Source organism: Eleutherodactylus coqui, chromosome 5 (genome assembly GCF_035609145.1).
Source record: "Eleutherodactylus coqui strain aEleCoq1 chromosome 5, aEleCoq1.hap1, whole genome shotgun sequence".
Classification (NCBI taxonomy): domain Eukaryota; kingdom Metazoa; phylum Chordata; class Amphibia; order Anura; family Eleutherodactylidae; genus Eleutherodactylus; species Eleutherodactylus coqui.
In genome coordinates, this window is record NC_089841.1 from 84981577 (window position 1) to 85003401 (window position 21825).

The window sequence follows — 21825 nt, forward strand, 5'->3', positions numbered from 1 at the left end:
ATGGGGAGATAGATTTGTTTCCATTGCCACTCCCAGTAAAAAAAAGTTGTAAAAGTTATTCAGTACCTTATATGTACCTGAAATTCATTGCTATAAAAACTAGAACCTTAAAATATAAGGTCCTATAAAGCTACATTGCCAAAAAAGTTATGTCACTGGAACACAATAGGGGCTAAAATTAGTTGTCTCACAAAAAAGGTAAACATGGAAAAGCGTGTGAGATTTGTGTGTTGTGAGACACACAAATCTTGCACAAATATGACCCCCATGAACTGGGTCATATATAGTACATGTCCTATCTTCGGCCTTCCTTCGGAACTCCTCACCTATTGTTTTCAATGGGGCCAGAGAACACATCACATGGCGTGCAAAGTGCACGCGAGTGTGATGCGAGGTTTCCCATTGAAAATAATTGGAAACACTTGCTAATCCTCCTTTCAGCCGCATCGGAGGATCGCAACTGTACTGAAGTGAAGGGAGGTATTTTTGATACAAAAACGCCTCACTTCCATGGGGACATAGGCCTGATATCACGCTCGGCCATGTAAAAACTAGCCTTAAGGCGACTGAGTTTTACGTCAAATATGCTTATGTGAGACAGTATTCCAAAATGAACAATAAAAAAGTGACATTTTTGGGAGGGTTTTTTCAACTTTATTGTGACTGTTAGAAGTTAAAGTTGTTCTCTAGCCACGATACTTTAAAAAAAAAAGAGCTTACAGTGATATAAAATAACAAAAGGAATAATACTCACCATGCGGTCTCCTGTCTCTCCCATTGCCACTGTTTCTGGTTACCTGGCCAATCTCTGTTCACCTGGCACTACCAAGCAACAGTGAAGTGTCTGTACCACGTGTCCTCTGCGACCAGTCACTGACTGCAGCTATGACCTCTGTCATTGCTTGGCTGCAGCGTTCACATGTTGGGTTGACACTAGAGATGAGCGAGCATACTCGTCCGAGCTTGATGCTCGTTCAAGTATTAGGGTGCTCGAGATGCTCGTTACTCGAGACGAGCACCACACGGTACTCGTCTCGATTAAACGAGCACTGACCATTGAATTCAATGGAGCCGGCAATACAGCCGGCTCCATTGAAAGCAATGGGCTGCCGGCGATCGCGGGATGAATTGTCGGGAAGGGCTTAAATATATAAGCCCTTCCCTGCAATTCATCCAGAAATGTGTAAAAATAAAAAATATATATATACTCACCTTGTCCGGGCAGACGGAGTTCAGCGCGGCTGGCCTGCAGTGGGTGTGAGTCAGACATGCCCCTGATTGGCTCAGCGCTGAGCCAATCAGAGGCAGCACTCACTCACACCCATTCATGAATTCATGAATGGGTGAGTGAGTGCTGCCTCTGATTGGCTCAGCGCAGCTCTCAGATGAATGACAGCAGTTCAGCACCACAGTGCAGGGGACAGCAGGAGAAGACTCGGCTGTGCCCCGGCAGCTGAAGGGAGGTGAGTGTCTATTTTTTTTGTTTTTTAAATCACTTTTAATTCATTTCCAGGGAATGGCTTATATGTAAAGTCCTTCCCTGAAAAAGAATTCAGATGTGCCAGCGGACCATTGTCTTCAATGGAGTCGCCGGCAGCAGCAGCGGCTCCATTGAAGAGAATGCCTGCATTTTTATTCTTTTTTACACTAAAATCTTTCTTTTTAAGGTAAGGGCTTATGTTTTTAAGCCCTTCCCGAAAATTCATCCCGCGCTCGCCAGCAGCCCATTGCTTTCAATGGAGCCGGCTGTATTGCCGGCTCCATTGAATTCAATGGGCTAACATCGTTCTTCTCTGCCACAGCTGTTACAGCTGTGGCAGAGGAGAACGATCATTATGCTGACAGTGCGGGGGGGTCTCACTCTTGCCACTATTGTGGCTTAATAGTGAGACATCGGAGCCCGAAATGCAGCCCTGCATGTTGCTCCTCGCCTGCCCTATCCATTTCTGTGTTTTTTACATGACTTTGGTGATTTGCTAAGATTTTCACAAATGAAAACCTTAGCGGAGCAGCAGTCATATACAAAAATGCTCGAGTCGCCCATTGACTTCAATGGGGTTCGTTACTCGAAACGAACTCTCGAGCATCACTAAAAGTTCGACTCGAGTAACGAGCACCCGAGCATTTTGGTGCTCGCTCATCTCTAGTTGACACATTATTGCTGAAGCCAGCTTAACAGAACCCGGCAGGGGACTCAAAAGCCATCATCAGGCCCAGAGGCGTAAGAACTATAGGGGATGCGGTTGCACCCGGGCCCAGGAGCCTTAGGGGGTCCATAAGGCCTCTCTTCTCCATATAGGGAGCCCAGTAATATGAATAAAGCATTATAGTTGGGGCCCTGTTACAGAGTTTGCATTGGGGACCAGGAGCTTCAAGCTACGTCTCTGATCAGGCCCATTTGTATACCGCCATGCTTGATAGCGCGTGCTAGTTTACCCATGCCATTCTGCTGCTACAAACCATTACAAAAAATGCCCAGCTGCTTTAAGGCTATGTGCACAGAGGGTGGATTTTTCACTTGGACCCTCCACATGGAAAATCAACGGAATTTACAGTAACAGCAAAGTGAATGAGATTTTCAAAATCTCATCCATATTCTGTGGAAAAAGTCAGCACAAAACCCATGTGGAAATAGATACGCGGTGCAGATTTTAAATCCATATCATGTCAATTAATACACTGTATATGCTGCGGATTTTGGCCAGTAGACTTTGTTAGAGAGACCTAAATCTGCAGAAAAATCCACAAGTCTGCAAAAGAAGGCGCAGATTTGGTGCAGATTTTTTGGACGGAAAATATGTAGACAATCTACTGCAAAATCTGCAACAAAAAAACACCAATCACGGATTTGAAAAGCAGATTTTCCACTCGGAAATGCGTTAACTGAGTTTAGTTGAGTTAAGTTGAGTTAACTAAGTTCTGCAGAATAATTCCGTCCTGTGTGAAAGCACCTTAAAGAGACAGTACATGCAAAGAAATTACACGACAAAAACGCGAAAATACACAGGAAAGCATAACCCTGCGCAGGCTGTCACGTCATGAATGGGTTAATCAGGTAATTAACTTATTCATGACGTGACTAGATCTGCTAGTAGAATAACATAGTTGTGTGGAAATAAGTGAATTATTTTAAGAGAGATTATTTCACGTGACTTTCCAACAGTCATACAGTAGTTCCTTGCGCGGTACGGTACTGATGTTTTCTGTCCACAAGATGGCAGAGTAATACTGTACTCCTTACTTCCCAACCACTTGTTTAGTATCTCTAGATCTAATTACAAATAATTAAAGCAGACTTTCCATAATTGCTACAAAAGTTCACGGAAGTCTGATTTAAGTTAATCAATATCATGTCTGATCTTTCATTCCCAGGTTCCCACAGATTAAGCGCTGCACTAAATTAAATGTGTTATCTCGACAACCCCGTTTGCACACAGGCTTTTCTTCCGTCCAATTTTCGGACTGAAAAATTGATCCAAAAATCAGACGGAAATAGACATTTATTTGAATGGGTGCATGATCATAGGCTGATTTATACTTGGGTGAATAGTGCCAAGTAAAAAAAATCACAGCATGTTCTATTCTTGTCTGATGCGAGCCGTGCTCGAGAATGTCTTTTTAATCGTTCACAGTCTGTGCTGTTTGTGGTGTGCAGTATTTGCTGAAGATTTTTTTGTAGCAGAATTTACACTTTGCAATATAAAGGGTGAAATCTGTGACAATTCCACAGCAAAATTCCTCACATGTAACACTTAGGCCTCATGTCCACCGGCGGCTCGGATTCCCCATGCTGGAGCCAGCAGCTGAAGCTGACCCTACTCGCAGCCAGTGACCCTGCGTACCTGTCCGGGTCTTATTTTTTCTGCACTGCAGATGTACACAGAAGCGCAGTAGACGGTTTCTTTTTTCAAACTCCTGCTTTCCCACGGATCGGACAGCTTCCATTGACTTCAATAGAAGCTGTCCATGCTTGAACTGCAGCAAAATGGAACATGCTGCGGTTATTTATCCGCGAACAGAAACCCCAGTTGGTTTCTGCTTGTGGATATGAAGGATTGTTTTACCATAGCGTTCTATGGAGGCGTATTGCTGCAGAATCCGGAGAGGGCGTTCCACAGCAAAAATCCGCCCATGGACATTAGACCTTAGTCTAAGTGTAAAACCTAACAAAGAGCCACAGAATATAGATGTACACCCTTTGTAAAGATCAAATGTACACTCAAAAACAATCCAGCCCCTAGAAGAAGTTTTCGTTTCGCTGCAAAACCTGGCATGCAGTTACATCTCAGACAGGTATGCAAATGATTAGAGTTGTGATGTGATTAGATGAACGGTCTTACCACCTGTGTTCCTAAAAGTGGTTCCACCCTTGGCATATAAAAGGCTCTCCGAAGCTCCTTGTGTGTAGTGACCTCTTCTTCCGCTTGTGTGGAGCTTGTTGACCATTAGGTTGTCTTCAGTGACGAATCCAGGTGTAGTTTGGACACTTATGATGGCCATATTCGTGTCTGTAGACCTAGGGGTAAGCGCCTCAATCCTGCCTTTGCTGTGGAGTGGCACAGTTAAAGTAGACTATGCGATTCCAAAAAAATGAATATGCTAAACAAATACCACATTAGTTTTATGGATGATGGAAGTCACTGTATGGCGTTGATTACAGGTATCCATTTAACAGATATGTCATAAACTTTCCAATAGCGTTTATGACTGTTAGGGCTTCTTCACATGGGCGTGTTTCACAATGTGGCTGTGATGCGAGTGTGATATCGGGCCAGTAAACTCGGCTCGATATCGTGCTTGGGAAAGTGCGATTTCCCCACATCACTTAAGGGAAATACATTCGGCATGTGCTTCCCATTGCTTTTAATGGGAAACATCCCATCACACTCGCGTGCACCTCGTAGGCTGTGCGATGCTTTTGCCTGCCCCACTGAAAACAATGGGTTAAGCGTTCTGAGGGAACACCAAAAGATAGGACATGCGATGCTGGAAAAAAATCGCTTATGTATATGACCCCATTCAAAAGAATGGGGTTCATATTCGTGCAAGATCTGTGCATCTCGCAACGCACAAATCTCGCATGATTTTCTCGGCCACTTGAAAGCGGCCTAATAGTGGCATCCATCAGCCATAGACTGAAATGGTATCTGTTTAATGGATGCATCATGAAAAAGCTCACAATGTATCCATTAAACAGATCACATATTCATCTTTGCCTGATGGAAACCTTGGAGATATATGTTTAACTTAGTTGCAGCTATAGGCTGTCATTGTAAAAAAAAAGCATACCACAAGGCGTATTTTTTTCTTTTTACTGGATGCCTCTGCATGGAATAGCACAGTTATTGCAGTAAAAAAAGACAACTAAAGAAAGCCAAATTGGGCATCATCAGACGTCAGACGTCAGGAGTAGCGGCACGAGACGGAGGCACGAGTGAGCGGGGAGCTGAAGGGGACAGCGGAGCAGCTCAGCAGGCGAAGCAGGTGCGGGGGCAGCGGCAGCCGAAGCAGGTGCGGGGGCAGCGGCAGCGGCAGCCGAAGCAGGTGCGGGGGCAGGAGTGACCAGTGTGACCGGAGCGCAGCAGCCGGCGCCAAGAGGCCACCAGGAGTTCAGCGGAGCAGCTGAGACAGGAGGGCAGAGCGAGCGGCCGCCGGGACAGCGGGTGACGTCACCAGGAGGAGCGGAGGAGCTGAGTATCTACCTCTGTGTGTGTTTGTGAGCTGTGTGTCTTCTGTGTATCTGGTTAGTTGTGTCTTCTGTGTGTGTGTGTCTGGGGGTCTAAGTGTTTGTGAGGGGGGGGGGGGGGAAATAAAAATTTTTTGACTGCTTGCGCATAAGTGTCAGTGGGTAAGAGGTTGCGCGAGAGAGGCAGCGGGTGAGGGGTTGCAGCAGCGGGTGAGGGGTTGCGGCAGCGGGTGAGGGGTTGCGGCAGCGGGTGAGGGGTTGCGGCAGCGGGTCAGCGGTTGCGGCAGCAGGTCAGCGGTTGCGGCAGCGGGTCAGCGGTTGCGGCAGCGGGACAGCGGTTGCGGCAGCGGGTCAGCGGTTGCGGCAGCGGGTCAGCGGTTGCGGCAGCGGGATAGCGGTTGCGGCAGCGGGTCAGCGGTTGCGGCAGCGGGTCAGCGGTTGCGGCAGCGGGTCAGCGGTTGCGGCAGCGGGACAGCGGTTGCGGCAGCGGGTCAGCGGTTGCGGCAGCGGTTGCGGCAGCGGGTCAGCGGTTGCGGCAGCGTGTGAGCGGAGTGTGAGCAAGTCTATCTTCACTACTTCCACAAGTAAATTGTAGATCCCCATTAGGATGAGCTCCATGCCTGGCAATGTCATGGTAGTACGGAAGAGCAGGGGGAGCAGGCAGTCAGCTGGGTGACAGAAAGAAGGAGGGATAGAGGGAAGAGAACCAGGGAGGCTAGTCCTGAACTGGCACAACCCAACAAGTTTGCACGATTGGCAGATGAGGGGGATGCCATTACAGAGCCAGCACGGCTGCAGCACGACACGCCCTCTGAACGCCAGGGGGATGACTGCTCCAGTGAGACGGGGACGGGGAGCGCAGGGCAGGCTAGACAGGTTCTAGTGGTGGGGGACTCAATTATTAGGGGGACAGAGAGGGCAATCTGCCATAAAGACCGGGATCGTCGAACGGTGTGTTGTCTTCCTGGCGCTCGAGTTCGACACATCGCGGATCGGATTGACAGATTACTGGGAGGGGCTGGTGAAGATCCAGCAGTCATGGTGCACGTTGGCACCAATGAACAAGTTAGAGGTCAATGGAGGGCCCTCAAAAATGATTTCAGGGACTTAGGGTCCAAGCTTAGGGCGCGGACCTCCAGGGTAGTTTTCTCGGAAATACTACCTGTACCTAAAGCCACACTAGAAAGGCAGCAGGACCTTAGGGAGGTAAACAAGTGGCTCCGGAGTTGGTGCAAGAAGGAGGGATTTGGGTTCCTGGAGAACTGGGCTGACTTTGCGGTCGGCTACAGGCTCTACCGTAGGGACGGGCTGCATCTAAATGGGGAGGGTGCAGCTGTGTTGGGTGAAAAGATGGCTAGAAGGCTGGAGGAGTGTTTAAACTAGGGACTGGGGGGGAGATTAAAATGAGAAATAGTGGGATAGCCAGTGTAATTAGCGATCTGGGTCCAAGCAAAGGGAATGGGGGACGAGCAGGGGGTGGGGTTAGTACAGTTAGAACTGATAGATCAGCCATAAGTACGAATAGCAACAAAACAAATTTAAAAAACAAAAAAAATGAAATAAATTGTATGATCACGAATGCATGAAGTCTGATCGGTAAAGTGGGCGAGCTTGAAGCAAGAATGACTGATGAAAGTTATGATATGGTCGGAATTACTGAAACATGGCTTGATGATAAGTGCGATTGGGCGGTGAATTTGCAGGGGTACAATCTCTTCAGAAGAGACCGAAGGAACCAGAAAGGGGGAGGGGTATGTCTGTACATCAAATCGAACTTGAAGCCGAGGCTACGGGAGGATATAGGGGTAGGAGACGAACAGGTGGAATCTCTGTGGGTCGAAATACAGGGAGGAAAAAATAACAAAATCCTGATAGGGGTCTTCTATCGACCACCAAAAGCAACAGAAGAAACTGAAGACTTACTACTAAGGCAGATAGAAGAGGTGTCAAAACGAAACGAAGTAATTATCATGGGGGACTTTAATTACCCAGATATAACATGGGAGAACGAAACATGCAAATCTCACAGGGGTGATAAGTTCTTGAGAGTAATTAAAGACAATTACCTGAACCAACTTGTGCAGGAGCCAACAAGAGGGAGAGCCATTCTGGACCTAGTGCTAACTAACAAACCGGAACGTATAAAGGGGGTGCAGGTTGAGGGGCACTTGGGGAACAGCGACCACAATATAATCAACTTCCAGCTGTCAATCAATAGGAAGCCTTATCAGGGAGTGACAAAGAAACTAAACTTTAGTAAAGCAAAATTTGATGAGCTTAGAACTACTATCGGTAACATTAATTGGGACAACATCCTCAAAAATATCAGTACGGGGGAAAAATGGGAAAAGTTCAAAAGGATCCTAATCACCTCATGTGAGCAGTTCATTCCCTTTAAAAATAAAAGAAACTCAGCTAAAAGGAAACCTATGTGGTTCGACAAGACGGTAAGAGGGGCAATAAATGAAAAAAAGAAAGCGTTCAAACTACTAAAGCAAGAAGGCAGCGAAGAAGCGCTAAAATCATACAGGGGAAAAAACAAAATATGCAAAGATACGATCAAAACTGCCAAGGAGGAAGCAGAAAGACAGATCGCCAAAGAGAGCAAAAACAACCCGAAGCTATTTTTCAACTACATAAACAGCAAAAGGATTTGCAGGGAGAGCGCTGGCCCTTTAAAAAACAATGCAGGAGAAATCATTGATGATGACGAAGGGAAAGCAAATCTAATAAACAGTTTCTTCTCAAGTGTGTTCACCAAAGAAAAGGAAATGCCACACGAGATGCAGGGGAATAAAACGAACCCCTCACAAAATATCTCATACCTAACGCAGGAGGAGGTGCGGAAGCGTCTAAAGAAAACTAAAATTGATAAATCACCGGGCCCAGATGGATTACACCCAAGGATATTAAAGGAACTAAGTGACGAGATAGCTAGGCCGCTATACCTAATATTTCTAGACACTATCAAGACCGGAGTAGTACCATTGGACTGGCGCATTGCCAACGTGGTTCCAATTTACAAAAAAGGGAGCAAAAGTGAGCCTGGTAACTACAGGCCAGTAAGTCTCACTTCAGTAACGGGAAAAATTTTCGAGGGGATTCTGAGAGACGCCATCGATGAGCACCTCAAGGAGATTAAGGGAATAACTCCTCACCAGCATGGATTCATGAAGGGTCGCTCATGTCAGACAAATCTGATCAGTTTCTACGATGAAGTAAGCTCTAAGCTGGACCAGGGAGAATCTATTGATCTTGTATATCTGGACTTCTCTAAAGCCTTTGACACCGTGCCACATAATAGGCTAATATACAAAATGAGGCAGCTCGGACTGGGCGAAAACGTGTGTAAGTGGGTAAAAAATTGGCTCAACGATAGAAAGCAGAGGGTGGTAATAAATGGTTCGTACTCTGATTGGACCACAGTCGCTAGCGGGGTGCCACAGGGTTCAGTATTAGGCCCCACTCTGTTCAACATATTTATCAATGACCTGATAGAGGGGCTGCACAGCAAAATATCAATATTTGCAGATGACACAAAACTATACAATATAATTAATACAACGAAGGACAACGTACGGCTACAAACGGACCTGGACAAGCTGGGGGCTTGGGCAGAAAAATGGCAAATGAAGTTCAATGTTGAAAAATGTAAGACTATGCACATGGGCAAGAGGAACGGATGTCACAAATATTCACTTAATGGGGTACCACTAGGGAAAAGTGATATGGAAAAGGATCTGGGGGTATTAGTGGATAATAGACTAAACTGGAGTAACCAATGCCAGTCAGCCGCTGCAAAGGCAAATAAAGTCTTGGGGTGCATTAAAAGAGGTATAGGGGTGAAGGACGAGAACATTATCCTTGCATTATATAAGGCACTTGTCAGACCTCACATGGAATACTGCGTACAATTCTGGACACCGGTGCTCAGGAAAGATGTCACAGTGCTTGAGGGGGTTCAAAGAAGAGCGACTAAACTAATACATGGAATGACGGGACTGGAATACCCAGAGAGGCTGTCCAAATTGGGACTATTTACTCTAGAAAAAAGAAGGTTAAGAGGCGACCAAATAACCATGTATAAGTACATGAGGGGACAACACATGGATCTCTCCCGCGATCTGTTTACACCCAGGACCACGACGGTAACAAGAGGACATCCGCTACGATTAGAGGAAAGTAGGTTTCATCACCAACACAGAAAGGGGTTCTTTACTGTAAGAGCAGTTAGACTGTGGAACTCTCTACCGGAGGAAGTGGTGATGGCAAAATCCATAGAGGAGTTTAAAAGGGGACTTGATGTCTTTCTGGAGAAGGATATTACAGGATATAAATTTTAGGTTAAGTGTCAATCCTGGTATATAGGCAGGTAGGAACTATTACGGGTTGATCCAGGGAACAGTCTGATTGCCATTAGGGAGTCGGGAAGGAATTTTTTCCCCAAAAGGGCTAATTGACTTCTGGCCTTGGGGTTTTTTGCCTTCCTCTGGATCAACACAGTAGGATAGACAGGCTGGACTAGATGGACAATGTCTTCATTCGGCCTTACATACTATGTTACTATGTTACTATCAGGTGAATAGGGGTCTATTGATCCATTTACCATATGAGGCCTCGTACAGTAAGCGTGTGTTTTGAGCGTGTGTTTTAGTACAATGCTATCCCATTGCTTTCAATGGGGCCGGCGCTGCTGCCACCCCATTGAGAGCAATGGGATGAAGGCAACCCCCGCAGCGATGATTTTCGGGGGAGGCGGGGGGGGGGGCTTGAAATATAAACCCTACCCCGAAAATCGTCCCTAGCTGCAGAGAACATAACTCACCTAGAAGTGCTGTCTGGCTTTTCTCTGTGGTCCCCGGCAGTCTTGTTCTGTATTTCTGGTGTCCGGGGATTGAAAAATTCCTGCTTCCTGAAAACGCTGCCTCTGATTGGCTGAGTGCTGTGACCAATCAGAGGCAGCACTTTAAGGAGGCGGGGATTTTTCAATCCCCAGCCACCAGAAATGCAGAAAAAGACTGAACCCTGCCTCCTCCCCCCCCCCTGAAAATCATCACTGCAGGGGTTGCCTTCATCCCACTGCCTTCAATGGGGCAGCAGCAGCACCGGCCCCATTGAAAGCAATCGCGGTCCTCTGCCACAGCTGTGGCAGGGAATTATTTCATCCCAGCGAGGAGTCCCATCATCACAGAACACTGTGACATTGCTGTCACAGTGTTCAGTGATGAGGGGACCTTCGCGGAGCAGTTGCGCTTCTCCAAGCACAGCTACTCCAGTGAACGGTCAAACTTTTATGCGCATATGAAACTTTGCTCATTCACGCATTTTCCGCTCATGCAAGCAGTGCATTTTTTTAAGCACATAAGCACGCAAAAAACACGCTCATCTGACCTCGGCCTGAGTGTGAAAAGTCCTTTAGGCATCCATCACAGCCTCCATTTAACATACTGCATACATTGGAAGCTTTACCGGGTGAATGTGTAAGGGCAAAAACACATGGGCGTATGTGCAACTCGCTAGTATGGAGTGTAGTTGCGCAGGAACCGGATTTTTTTTTGCCAAGGCATTCAAACTCCACGTCACAGTGCGCATGTTCGCAACAAACTCCAGGAAGATAGATCTTGCCCCGAACCAACAAATTTATGTATAATTGACACCACAAACTGGCATTAATTATGTCGGTAATGTACGTCTGGTTGGGTCCAAGCATACATCTCTCGCTGAATACATGAAGTGGTGAATACATGCCTCTTCATGATTTCAGCATACTGTGCGCACGGGAAAATCCTACTAAGCTCTGTGTCGAAAATGCCAGGTTTAGTAAATATCCCCCCATAATTGTTTCTGCAATTAAATATTTATCCAAACATCCCCAATTCTCAGTAGTTTGTTGCATCGTGTAGTTATAGGCAGCATTATCTGGATTAGTCTTTGTCATTATCATATACACTCTAGCTGTGATCTACACAATTATTATGGGATTGGATCGATGATTAGCGCTCAGATCTCTGCATCCTTTGGGTGTTTATTGCATATCTTGCGGATCAACCTTGTATGTTGTTTTTACAGTTGTTTATATTTTTTATTGTCAGTTTTATACTTGTCTGTCGTGACAGTGTGGAACATATTGGGGCAGATTTATCAATGTATTTGCTCCAGTTTGTGGGGTAAATACAATGAAACATGGTATTTATACAGGACTCTTATGAAGCCCTTGTGCCATGTTTATTGTACAAATGCCTTGAAAAAAGTAAACAGTTTAGTTTGTCCGAGTGTAACTCATTTGATAAGAACTTCTGACAATGTGTCAGTAAACAACAGCTGGTGCCATTATACCTCTATCCATCCAGTTCAGCCTATCACCCAATGTTGATCCAGAGGAAGGCAAAAAAAACCCCAATATCGCCCATTATGTATTATAATATTCCCTATTATATTTTGTTTTCGGCATAAGGAAGTTTAAAGGGTTCTCTGGGAGTTCAAGAAAAAAAAATGATTGACCATAGCATGTTGTAAAATAAAAAAATTGGGCATACTCACCTCTATTAGCAGCCCCCAGTACCCAACACTCTCAACCTGGAAGTGTAGCATAACAGAGTGGGAGGTGATGTTCACAAAAGATTATTTAATGTGGTTAGTGTGTTTATTATAGGTATGTTTATTTCTGATAGTAAATGTATTTTGAGTGCTGTTGCCACTGTTTGGTTTCTGCTTCTACTGGAGGTGATATTCAGGTTAGCAGTTATAGTTTATGTCCCTCTCCCATTGAGCTACACTACAGTGAAAATTTGGGGGCTCATGGTAAGACTTGGTCTCTGCTCCCTAGTGTGATGCCTCAGTGTAACGTGCTATTCCCGGTAGAGGAAGACTCAGGTAGGGTTGGGAATTGCTTGACTCCAAGGGAGGATTGGAACTCTTGGGCATTCTCTACTTGATATGTCACTATAACATGGAACCTGTATGCATAGACCCCATCACAGGGGTTACCGGGATTCAGACGGTAGAGTGGTACCTCTTGTCGGATAGACCAAATCACGGAGCATAAAAGTTTAATGAACTTGAACAAGTGGCAATGTATTTCTGCTTAACCTTCACCAGGTTGCACAGAAATGTAGTGTGGCAGATGGGCAAGGCAGCATTGTTCTTGTACTAGCAGAATAAGGAATCTGCTAAAACCCTGAGCAACTCGAGGTGAACCTTCCTCTCTCTCAAAGTGGCTATGCTGAGGTGTTTTTTGCCATCGGTGCAAGAACCAGCATTGGTGCTCAGCACTTCAATCACATGGAGACTAAACCTGACCCCCAGCACACCGCTTCAAATCGCGTCACTTTTCTGTGATTACACGGAACACATCTGTTATATAAACTCCTGCTGTTTAGCCACCGGTTCGGCACTTTGCTAAGAGAACATGTTACAAAAAATATTAAAGATACAATGTCCATTTCACATAACCACTGACATGAACAAAACTCGTAAATGAGAGTCCCTCCCGCAGGCAGCACCCTTCTTCATAGTGACCATCATACGGAGCTAATGTAAATTTGTGTATCTATTCACATAGCTGTATTTTTTACAGCCCTTTTTTAAAAACACAGCATGTGCCATTTTGGTTTGTATTTGCATCCATTAGTATTATTTTCTATTGGGCAAATACTGATCTGTATTTAGGCAGTAGAAAATAAAACTTATACAGAGGCAAGTGCCGATGAAACACTCATGGCATACCGTTACAACGCCATCTGCAACACGTGTGACAATACGCTGGTGTGAAACTGGCCTTAGGCATTTTATGAAGAAGATATAGAGACGTACCTTCTAATCATATTTTTGAGTAGAGAAGAGTAGAAGGTTTTCACTTCTTGACTATATAGTATCACCACCACCGAGAAATATTTTTCCATCTATTCCATGCACAGAAAGACAAACCTGACAGCAGATGGCACCAACAAGCTATTTTCAATCTTCTTTCGGGGTCCTTTTCATTTACCGTAAATGTGATTTAATGGCATAATAGCAGAACGTCTTATAGAGTGGATTCAGAGCAGGAAAAGGAACAGGGTGACATGAGCAGCCAGCCTTGCTGAGGGTCTTGGAGAGAACATAACAATTCCCCTCTCAGGATGACAAGACACCTGCCGGAGACGTGCACCAGCTACTACACGTCCAACAACACCCTTGTGAATAGTTTTGGTTGTCCAAGGAAGGATGACACCATAGATCTGATCTATTGCTGTGGATTCGTTGACTTAAAGTATTGCTGCAATGAGCCAGGCAACTACTTTCCCTATAAACATGACTACATGTTGTCTCTTAGGTAAGACTTGAATGTTTCTTAAAAGTTTCGATTTTGTTTTTTGCATTTTTTTGCCTTTTTGTTTCTGTTTTCATTGCATTTGAGATCGACATGTGAGTGGGTTTATTATATCCAAAACTAAAATGATCTAAACAAATTACAAACTTACTTTTATGTCAAATGAATGGTTTTTAAATAAGAATTTAGAATGATGATGGGGAATCACTGATACACGAAAGTTCACGGGGATTTTCTATTTTCATTGTTTGACCTTTTATCACTTTTATTTGATTTTAGTTGCTGTGGTGTGAAATTTGAGTCCGTTTTAATGATTTTCTTCTTGGTTGGAGGCAATACCTGAAAAATAATGTTGCGTATTAGTAAATATTTGAAAGTTTGAATAAGGTGTATAATTATAGTTTTAAATATTCCCAATTTTTTTAATGAAATCATTTTTATTGAGTTTTATATAATTCAATGATCTTCCAGGAAGTAACTAGTAATCATTTTCAATTTTTACATGCTAGTAGAGGTAGATTTAAAAAATATTCTAGAACTTTCCTTGCTTGTGGTAACCATTACTTTAAAGACTAGTATAATGCGAATAGTTCTTATAGCTGCTGTGAAACGGTTCTCTGATTTCAGACAATCTGAGCCTATTAAAGCATTCCTCCTGCCCAGCACAAAGACATTTGCTTCTCTGTGATGAACAATGTACATTAGTATGCATCAGTATTCTAAGACACTTCATGTTGCTCTGATTGGCTAGTGCCCTCACGTGGGCAGATTTGGGCAATTAAATCAGCATGTAGTGTCCTAAAAGTCGCCCAACGACAGTTTGAGTGACAGTTTTGAGTGATCATCTTTGCATACTCTAAGTAGCTACTATAGAGCTATGCAGGCACAGTGGGACATTGCCGCTATCCCTTGCCGAACAATACAGCTGTTTTGCATAAGCAAACAGCTGGAGTCTTCTCTGTGCTAACTGCTAGTGTCCCCTCTGTGAATTCATAGCAGGACACAGGCAAAGAGAATCTTATTAGCACAGCCAGCTGTGATAACAGCCTGCTCCGCTGATAACAGCTGATCGATCAATTCAAGAAAACTTGGAGTGAGCGATCAATGACTCGTGCACAAAAAATCCACGATGTCAGTGCATTTAAACACAATGAAAATCGCTCAAATGATTCTTTTGAGTGAATTTGGAGCAATTTTCCTTGTGTCTAAATCAGCCTTTAGAATACTGATACATACTAAAGTACATTGTTAATCAGCTAGTCAGAGACGTGGTGTGGCCATCTTTGTTTGTCCAGGGCTGGAGGATCACTATAAATTAGTAGGGGCATGGTTTCTAAGTCTGTAATATAAAGTCCTACCTAACACTTTGTAGATCCTGAGACTTGGTCACATCCCTTTGATCTCTGTATTTTTTGCGATGTGCTATGACATCCCGTTCATCTACTGTTCATTTCCAAACCCATCACTAATGACATCCCATTCATTGCCTGGTCCATTGTTTTGCTGGTGGCCCTGTACTGCTTCAAAAATATGTAAATTCAGTGTCAAACACTCAGATGTCCCCAATTGCAAACCCTATCTAAAACACTGACCCTGAGAAACAATGGGACGGCACTAGGACCCAGAGATAAGAAAGCCAAACAAAGCCTATTGAACTATGAAACAACACTAGGCAGATACAAACAGGGAAGCAGAGGGGAACACAGGACTTCTGTTCTCAGGATCAGTGGGGGTCTCAATGGTGATATCCTGTTGATAGGGAATAAAAGAAGATTCTGGGAATATCCCATTAATGACTTTTGAAAACATTGCATTTTATAAAACTGTATAAATCTAGGCTCCGTTTCCCAGCAGATGAGACACTAAAATACACAATGATAAATGTGAGCGATTGTCTCACATTTATCAGTGGTGCCATAAATAGCAAAAGACTAATGTTTATTTATGTAATATAAATTTGTTATTTGCAGATAAATTATCAAAATGACACACTACATTTGGCGCATTACTTTCCTCACATATTTTGTGCCCTTGATGGAGTTGAAATGCACTATTTTGCCATGAAAAAAAAGAAAGCTTTCCAATTTAATAAATAAAAATTGGATGATTTCTCTTGTCCATTTTCCATGAGAGTTTTACAAACATCAAGATCAGGACAAAACTGTGTTAAACAGTGACAGAATATCCATTTGGCAACCACAATTCACACACATATGCACACATTTTACTGAAAAATGTATTACGTTGTTACAAAAAACTCAGCCATAAGAGCTGATAAGGTGCAGCACATTAATGCAATAATACAATTAGCCTTGATCTTAATACACTCCTGGGAAACCTCTTACTCCATTACTGTCTCAAAGAAAATACTACTGTACTGGGGCTTATACTATGCCTGTGTGTGTAGGTGTTGTAAGGTCGTTTGATACTCACGAAGTCCAGGACACAGATGTTTAGCAGCAACTGGTTTCTTTACTTGCACACACTTGATGGTTACATTTCTGGTACACAGAGGAAGCTCAGGCTTAAAAGGGGTTGTCCCGCGTCGAAACGGGTTTTTTATTTTTTTCAACACCCCCCCCCCCCCCGTTCGGCGCGAGACAACCCCGATGCAGGGGTTAAAAAAGAACACCGGACAGCGCTTACCTGAATCCCCGCGCTCCGGTGACTTCTTACTTACCCGGTGAAGATGGCCGCCGGCATCTTCTCCCTCGGTGGACCGCAGGGCTTCTGTGTGGTCCATTGCCGATTCCAGCCTCCTGATTGGCTGGAATCGGGACGTGACGGGGCGGAGCTACAAGGAGCCGGCATCCAGCACGAGCGGCTTCATTGAGGAAAGAAGAAGACCCGGACTGCGCAAGCGCGTCTAATTTGGCCATTAGACGGCGAAAATTAGACGTCAACCATGGAGACGAGGACGCTAGCAACGGAGCAGGTAAGTGAAAAACTTCTTATAACTTCTGTATGGCTCATAATTAATGCACAATGTACATTACAAAGTGCATTAATATGGCCATACAGAAGTGTATAGACCCACTTGCTGCCGCGGGACAACCCCTTTAATGGTTCTTTCACAGAGAATGTAGGGGGAAATTAAGACCAGCATTTTAAACACCAGTTTTAATAGGATTTCCCCCCAGTGCAAGATGCACCCAATACATTACTAACAGAATGGTATTTAACAAGGAAAAACATCTAGACAAGAGAAATGAAAATAGCACAAATGGAATGGGAGGAATTGAGCAGATCAGCAGCACATGTGAAAAAGACTTGGGTATACAAATAAACCACAGACTGAACATGAGTCAACAGTGTGATGCAGCAGCAAAAAAGGTAAACAATTCTGGGATGTATTATGAGAAGCACAGAGTCTAGATTATGTGAGGTAATTATACCCCTCTACTCTTCCTTAGGCTAAATTCACATGAGCGAGTGCAATATTGGGCCATGAGCAGGGAATATTTAGCTTGCAAAATAGAAGGCTGAGATTAGACTTAATAGCTGTTTACAAATATCTGAAGGGCTGTCACATTGCAGAGGGATCAGTCCTATTCTCATTTGCACAAGGAAAGACTAGAAGCAATGGGATGAAACTGAAAGGGAGGAGACACAGATTTGATAGAAAAACAGTGAGGGTGATCAATGAGTGGAACAGGTTGCCACGGGAGGTGGTGAGTTCTCCTTGAAAGGAAGTGTTCAAACAAAGGCTGGACAAATATCTGTCTGGGATGATTTAGTGATCCTGCATTGAGCAAGGGGTTGGACCAGATGACCCTGGAGGTCCCTTCCAACTCTACCATTCTATGACATTATGCTAAAATATTAAATAACCCAAACTGATGATGGGTCGCAACCTAACCTTGAGGTGTCTCTGAATCATTTTCATTTGCAACATCTAACCTAGATTGCCATGGGTTCTTTAGTGCCTTGAATTCAGTTTAACTGAAGTTCTGGATGTCCAGGTGTTGCAGCCTTAATATGGACACTAAAATGTATCCTTATCACAATGCCCTAGTTGTCAGGTGATAGCCTCTGCCAACTGAATAATGCTTAATGCAGTCAAAATATGGATCCAACTGCTGGACTGACATTGGAAGAATTATAAGAAGTTCTGAATGGAGCATTTACCTTACTGGATCCTGTACAGATACCTTGATAGTGCTTTCAGATATTTCCCCTTGAAAGTTTTATGACATGCAATACATCATAACTTACATACCACTGATGTCAAGGTTATTTCATAGATGAATCATGTAGAGAACAATATCTGAACTTCCAAGTCGGTATGAAACTTTTATTCTCATTGTGATCATAATTGATACTGTCAATTTCATTTCATATTGAATGCACATTCTCAGACAATGAGTTATGTGGCTAGAAGACAATGAGGGTATTCATGAGGAAATCATCTGAAATCTAGAAATAGACATGTTTTCATTAACACATTATAGTATAAGAGTACTGTAGCGTAATATAAAGTAAAGTTCGGGATACACCCATAGACAACTGGTTGGTGGAAGGAGCACTCAAATGGCCATCCATTGTGGAGTATCATCAGCACACGATCACTTAAAGGGATTGTCCGGATAAAATTTACTTTTTAAATATAGTGCCAAATGGGTTACAGGGAGTCTGTTAGCTCAAAGCTCCTGTCCAAAATGCAGGCATCATGTTATAGAGCAGGAAGATCTAAGCACCTGCCAATGAGTGGTTATAGCATCACCGCCCATTCTCATAACATCAGTACCTATGTCCTGGGTGCACACATGCTATGAGTTCCCAACAGTGATGCTGCAGCCTCTGATTGGCAGGTGGCGCTCTCCTGTCTTCCACTGTCAACAGGTGAATCATGGGGCTGCAGTGCTGGATCACCTGGGTCGAGGACAGGGAAATACTGTTTCTTGTTTTATCCATTAACCCTTTCCAATGCAATTTGTATCATGGTTTTCCTAGGGGGTTTACTCTTTTTCTGCCATTATACAACAGCGCTATCTGTTGGCTAAAACCAGTACTGCTTGAGGTGACACGTTGGATAGGCTCCAACAGCAGAAAGGCTGGCAATATACAGTAAGAGAACCGACAGACATCTTCCAACATCGGAGCTGTATAGCCTTAAACTATAATGTCTTAAGACGTCAGACAGTGGATTGGAAGGGTTATTTCTGAACAGACATCCCCTTTAAAAATAAAAGACCCTGTACACTTTTAAAAAAATGTTAAAAAATTAAAACTTTGTAAATAGTCTTCATTAAAAATAACTTTCCATTTAGTGCTTCTGTTCCCATGCAGACTCATGTGTCTTTATGGTAACAGACTACAAACAAACTCTGTGCAGTCGGATTCTGCAGTCATTGCCTTCCATCTGTCCCTTAATTTTAGCTAAAGTTTATTTGCAAGAACTAAGGGACAGGTAAAAGTGAGTGAACTGTGATGCTCCTGGCCATTAGCTGTGCAGGGAGCTTCATCAGGGCTTCATTCAAGATACACATCTTATTGTTAATCTATCAGGAGTTTTGTGGATGTATTCTATCTATGACCTGTGCAGAAGGTGCAGCGCAGGGAGGGGGAGGAGGTGAGCTGTGAACATCACCTATGATCAGGGGTGAATCCTTTTTTATCTGCCTCCAACTTTATAATAGAGGTGTTACCACTGGCTGCACAGGGAACTGCAGCACAGCTTCACTAAAGATATATAGGCATATTAACCCCTTCGCAACTGCCGACAGTAAATTTTGCACTCTGTGCATCAACAATGTAAATTTATGTCCTGCATTTCACCAGCAAAATAGGCTGCTACTAACAGTCTGTGGTTCAGGTGCTGTCATCGTGACATGATTGACTTAGGTCCCGATGATGTCATTAGAATTATAGCCAATGACAGCACTGACCAGCAAAGTTTGTTGTAGCAAACTTTCCTGGCATTCGAGCACTGTAACAGCCTCTATCTCCACTGCTATTGTGAGATGAGAGGAGAGAGAAGCAGAAAGTAATGTAAAACACCACATTAACCTCTTCATTACCTATCCTCTATTAATATATTTATATTTAGTTAGTATAGGTGATATTATAATGTACAGTAGATTTTTTAAAATTTATCTAGAAATAAATTAAATTTATAAAGGTACGTTCACACATAGCAGATCTGGATGCGGATCTGCACCAAAATCCGCATTAATGCAGATCCAAAGGCAATTTCACCCTTTCTAATGAAGGAGTGAAGTCTACTGCAAAACCACATCAAAATCCCCATCCATGAAATTTTTCAAATATGATTCCAAAATAAGCAAATGGAATCTAATAAAATAAAAGAGTACAATATGTATGTGCACGTGTCATACTACAGTTGAAAATATGAAAAAAAGCAATTTTAAAAAAATTGTCTCAATTTTGGTGTCTTTTAGGAAATATATGCAAATTGTACTCTACTTCTGCCACATAAATAAAGTACAGAATGTGACAAAAATGAGTGGCAGGACTTTTTCATAGTGTAAAACCTAGAGTTATTCTCTATTAAAGTGACGCATGCCAGACTTACAAAATTTGCCTTGGTCATTAAAGTGACCCCCATCCTTCGGGCCTAGAGAAACTAGGATGGCCATACTACTTCTCTGACTGCCTGATGTAAACTGTCCATTAGTATGCATCATTAGTCTAAGACACTACATTTGCTTTGATTGACCAGTGCTGCCCCCATGAGGAGTGGCGGCCAGTCAAAGTAGCATGCAGTGTCTTAGACTATTGCCCTGCTATGTAGTGGTCTGAATGCCGGATCTGGTCTGAATGAATCCCCTTCTGTAGGTGTGCGGATGCCTGAATCCATGGCTTGCTGGGTGTGTGCGGTGAGCTTGCAATATCTGTGTGTTGAGTACCTATGGGTTTTTTCTTACATCTGTCTGGTTCTGTCCTCTTTCCTACTTTCCATCTAGGAACAGACTAGACCCTTAGGTACAAGATCTTAGGCCGTTCTTGTCATGACGATTGCCCTGCTTGTAGGTGTTTTCCTCTTCCCCATAAATTGTGGGAAATAACTTTCCCTTTTATGATTGACCATGTGGTCCTTCTTGGACCATTATGTCTTGGTGTGACCCCTTTCTTTGTTTGTTCCTGTAGGCAAGGTGAATAAGCCCTGCATGAACTTAACAATTTCCTACATAAGGAAGGAGAAACAAGTGGTCCAGCACTGCACAGCACATGGCCACCTGCTTCCTTATTGAAGACTTTGTAGCAGGGTACCCCAGCGCCCCACTCCCTAGAAGGACTTCCTTCCTGGTTTATGTTGCTTATTTTATTGTTTATAGCAAAATTGGCACTTTTTCTCGAATGGAAAGGTGCGTGGAAGAGATGGGACTATTCCTCTCACAAAAGGTTGATCTGAAGGATATATACCAAAAGTAAGCCCTCAGCTGCTGTAGTAGAAGTAGAGGAGAGGAGCTGAGAGATGCATCAGACTACTGGTTAGAGTTCCACCACAAGACGGGTGGCAGTGGGACCCTCTACGAGTTAGAAATGATTGAAGGAAAAAATACGCCTAGGCCTTCTGTCCATGGGCTATATTTCACTGCGCTATCTGCGTCGATAATCCGCATGCGGGTAATGCAGTGAACGCTTTCCATAGGATACACGAAAATCACAGAGCTCAGTATCAAGATAATAGGCTACACCACCAGGATCAAGAACCCTTGGAATCCTCAGGGACTCCACATCCTGTACGCACATTTTTTATGCCATAGGATGTAAAAGGAGACACTGATTTGAAAGGCTCTTTTTTGCCAATAGATGACTAAGGCACATACTTCTCTATATATCTGAGGCATGTGGTTGTTGGTCG

General features: G+C 43.7%; 1 protein-coding gene across 1 annotated transcript in view; it reads left to right on the forward strand.

Annotated features, from left to right (window-relative positions):
- The first annotated feature begins 13763 nt into the window (after window positions 1–13763).
- Window positions 13764–21825, forward strand: part of SHISAL2B (shisa like 2B) — an 89782-nt gene continuing 81720 nt past the window's right edge. Inside the window, exon 1 of the mRNA XM_066601873.1 lies at window positions 13764–14000. Coding sequence (XP_066457970.1) covers window positions 13807–14000 — 194 coding nt within the window. The 5' untranslated portion in view covers window positions 13764–13806. The remainder of the gene's footprint in view (window positions 14001–21825) is intronic.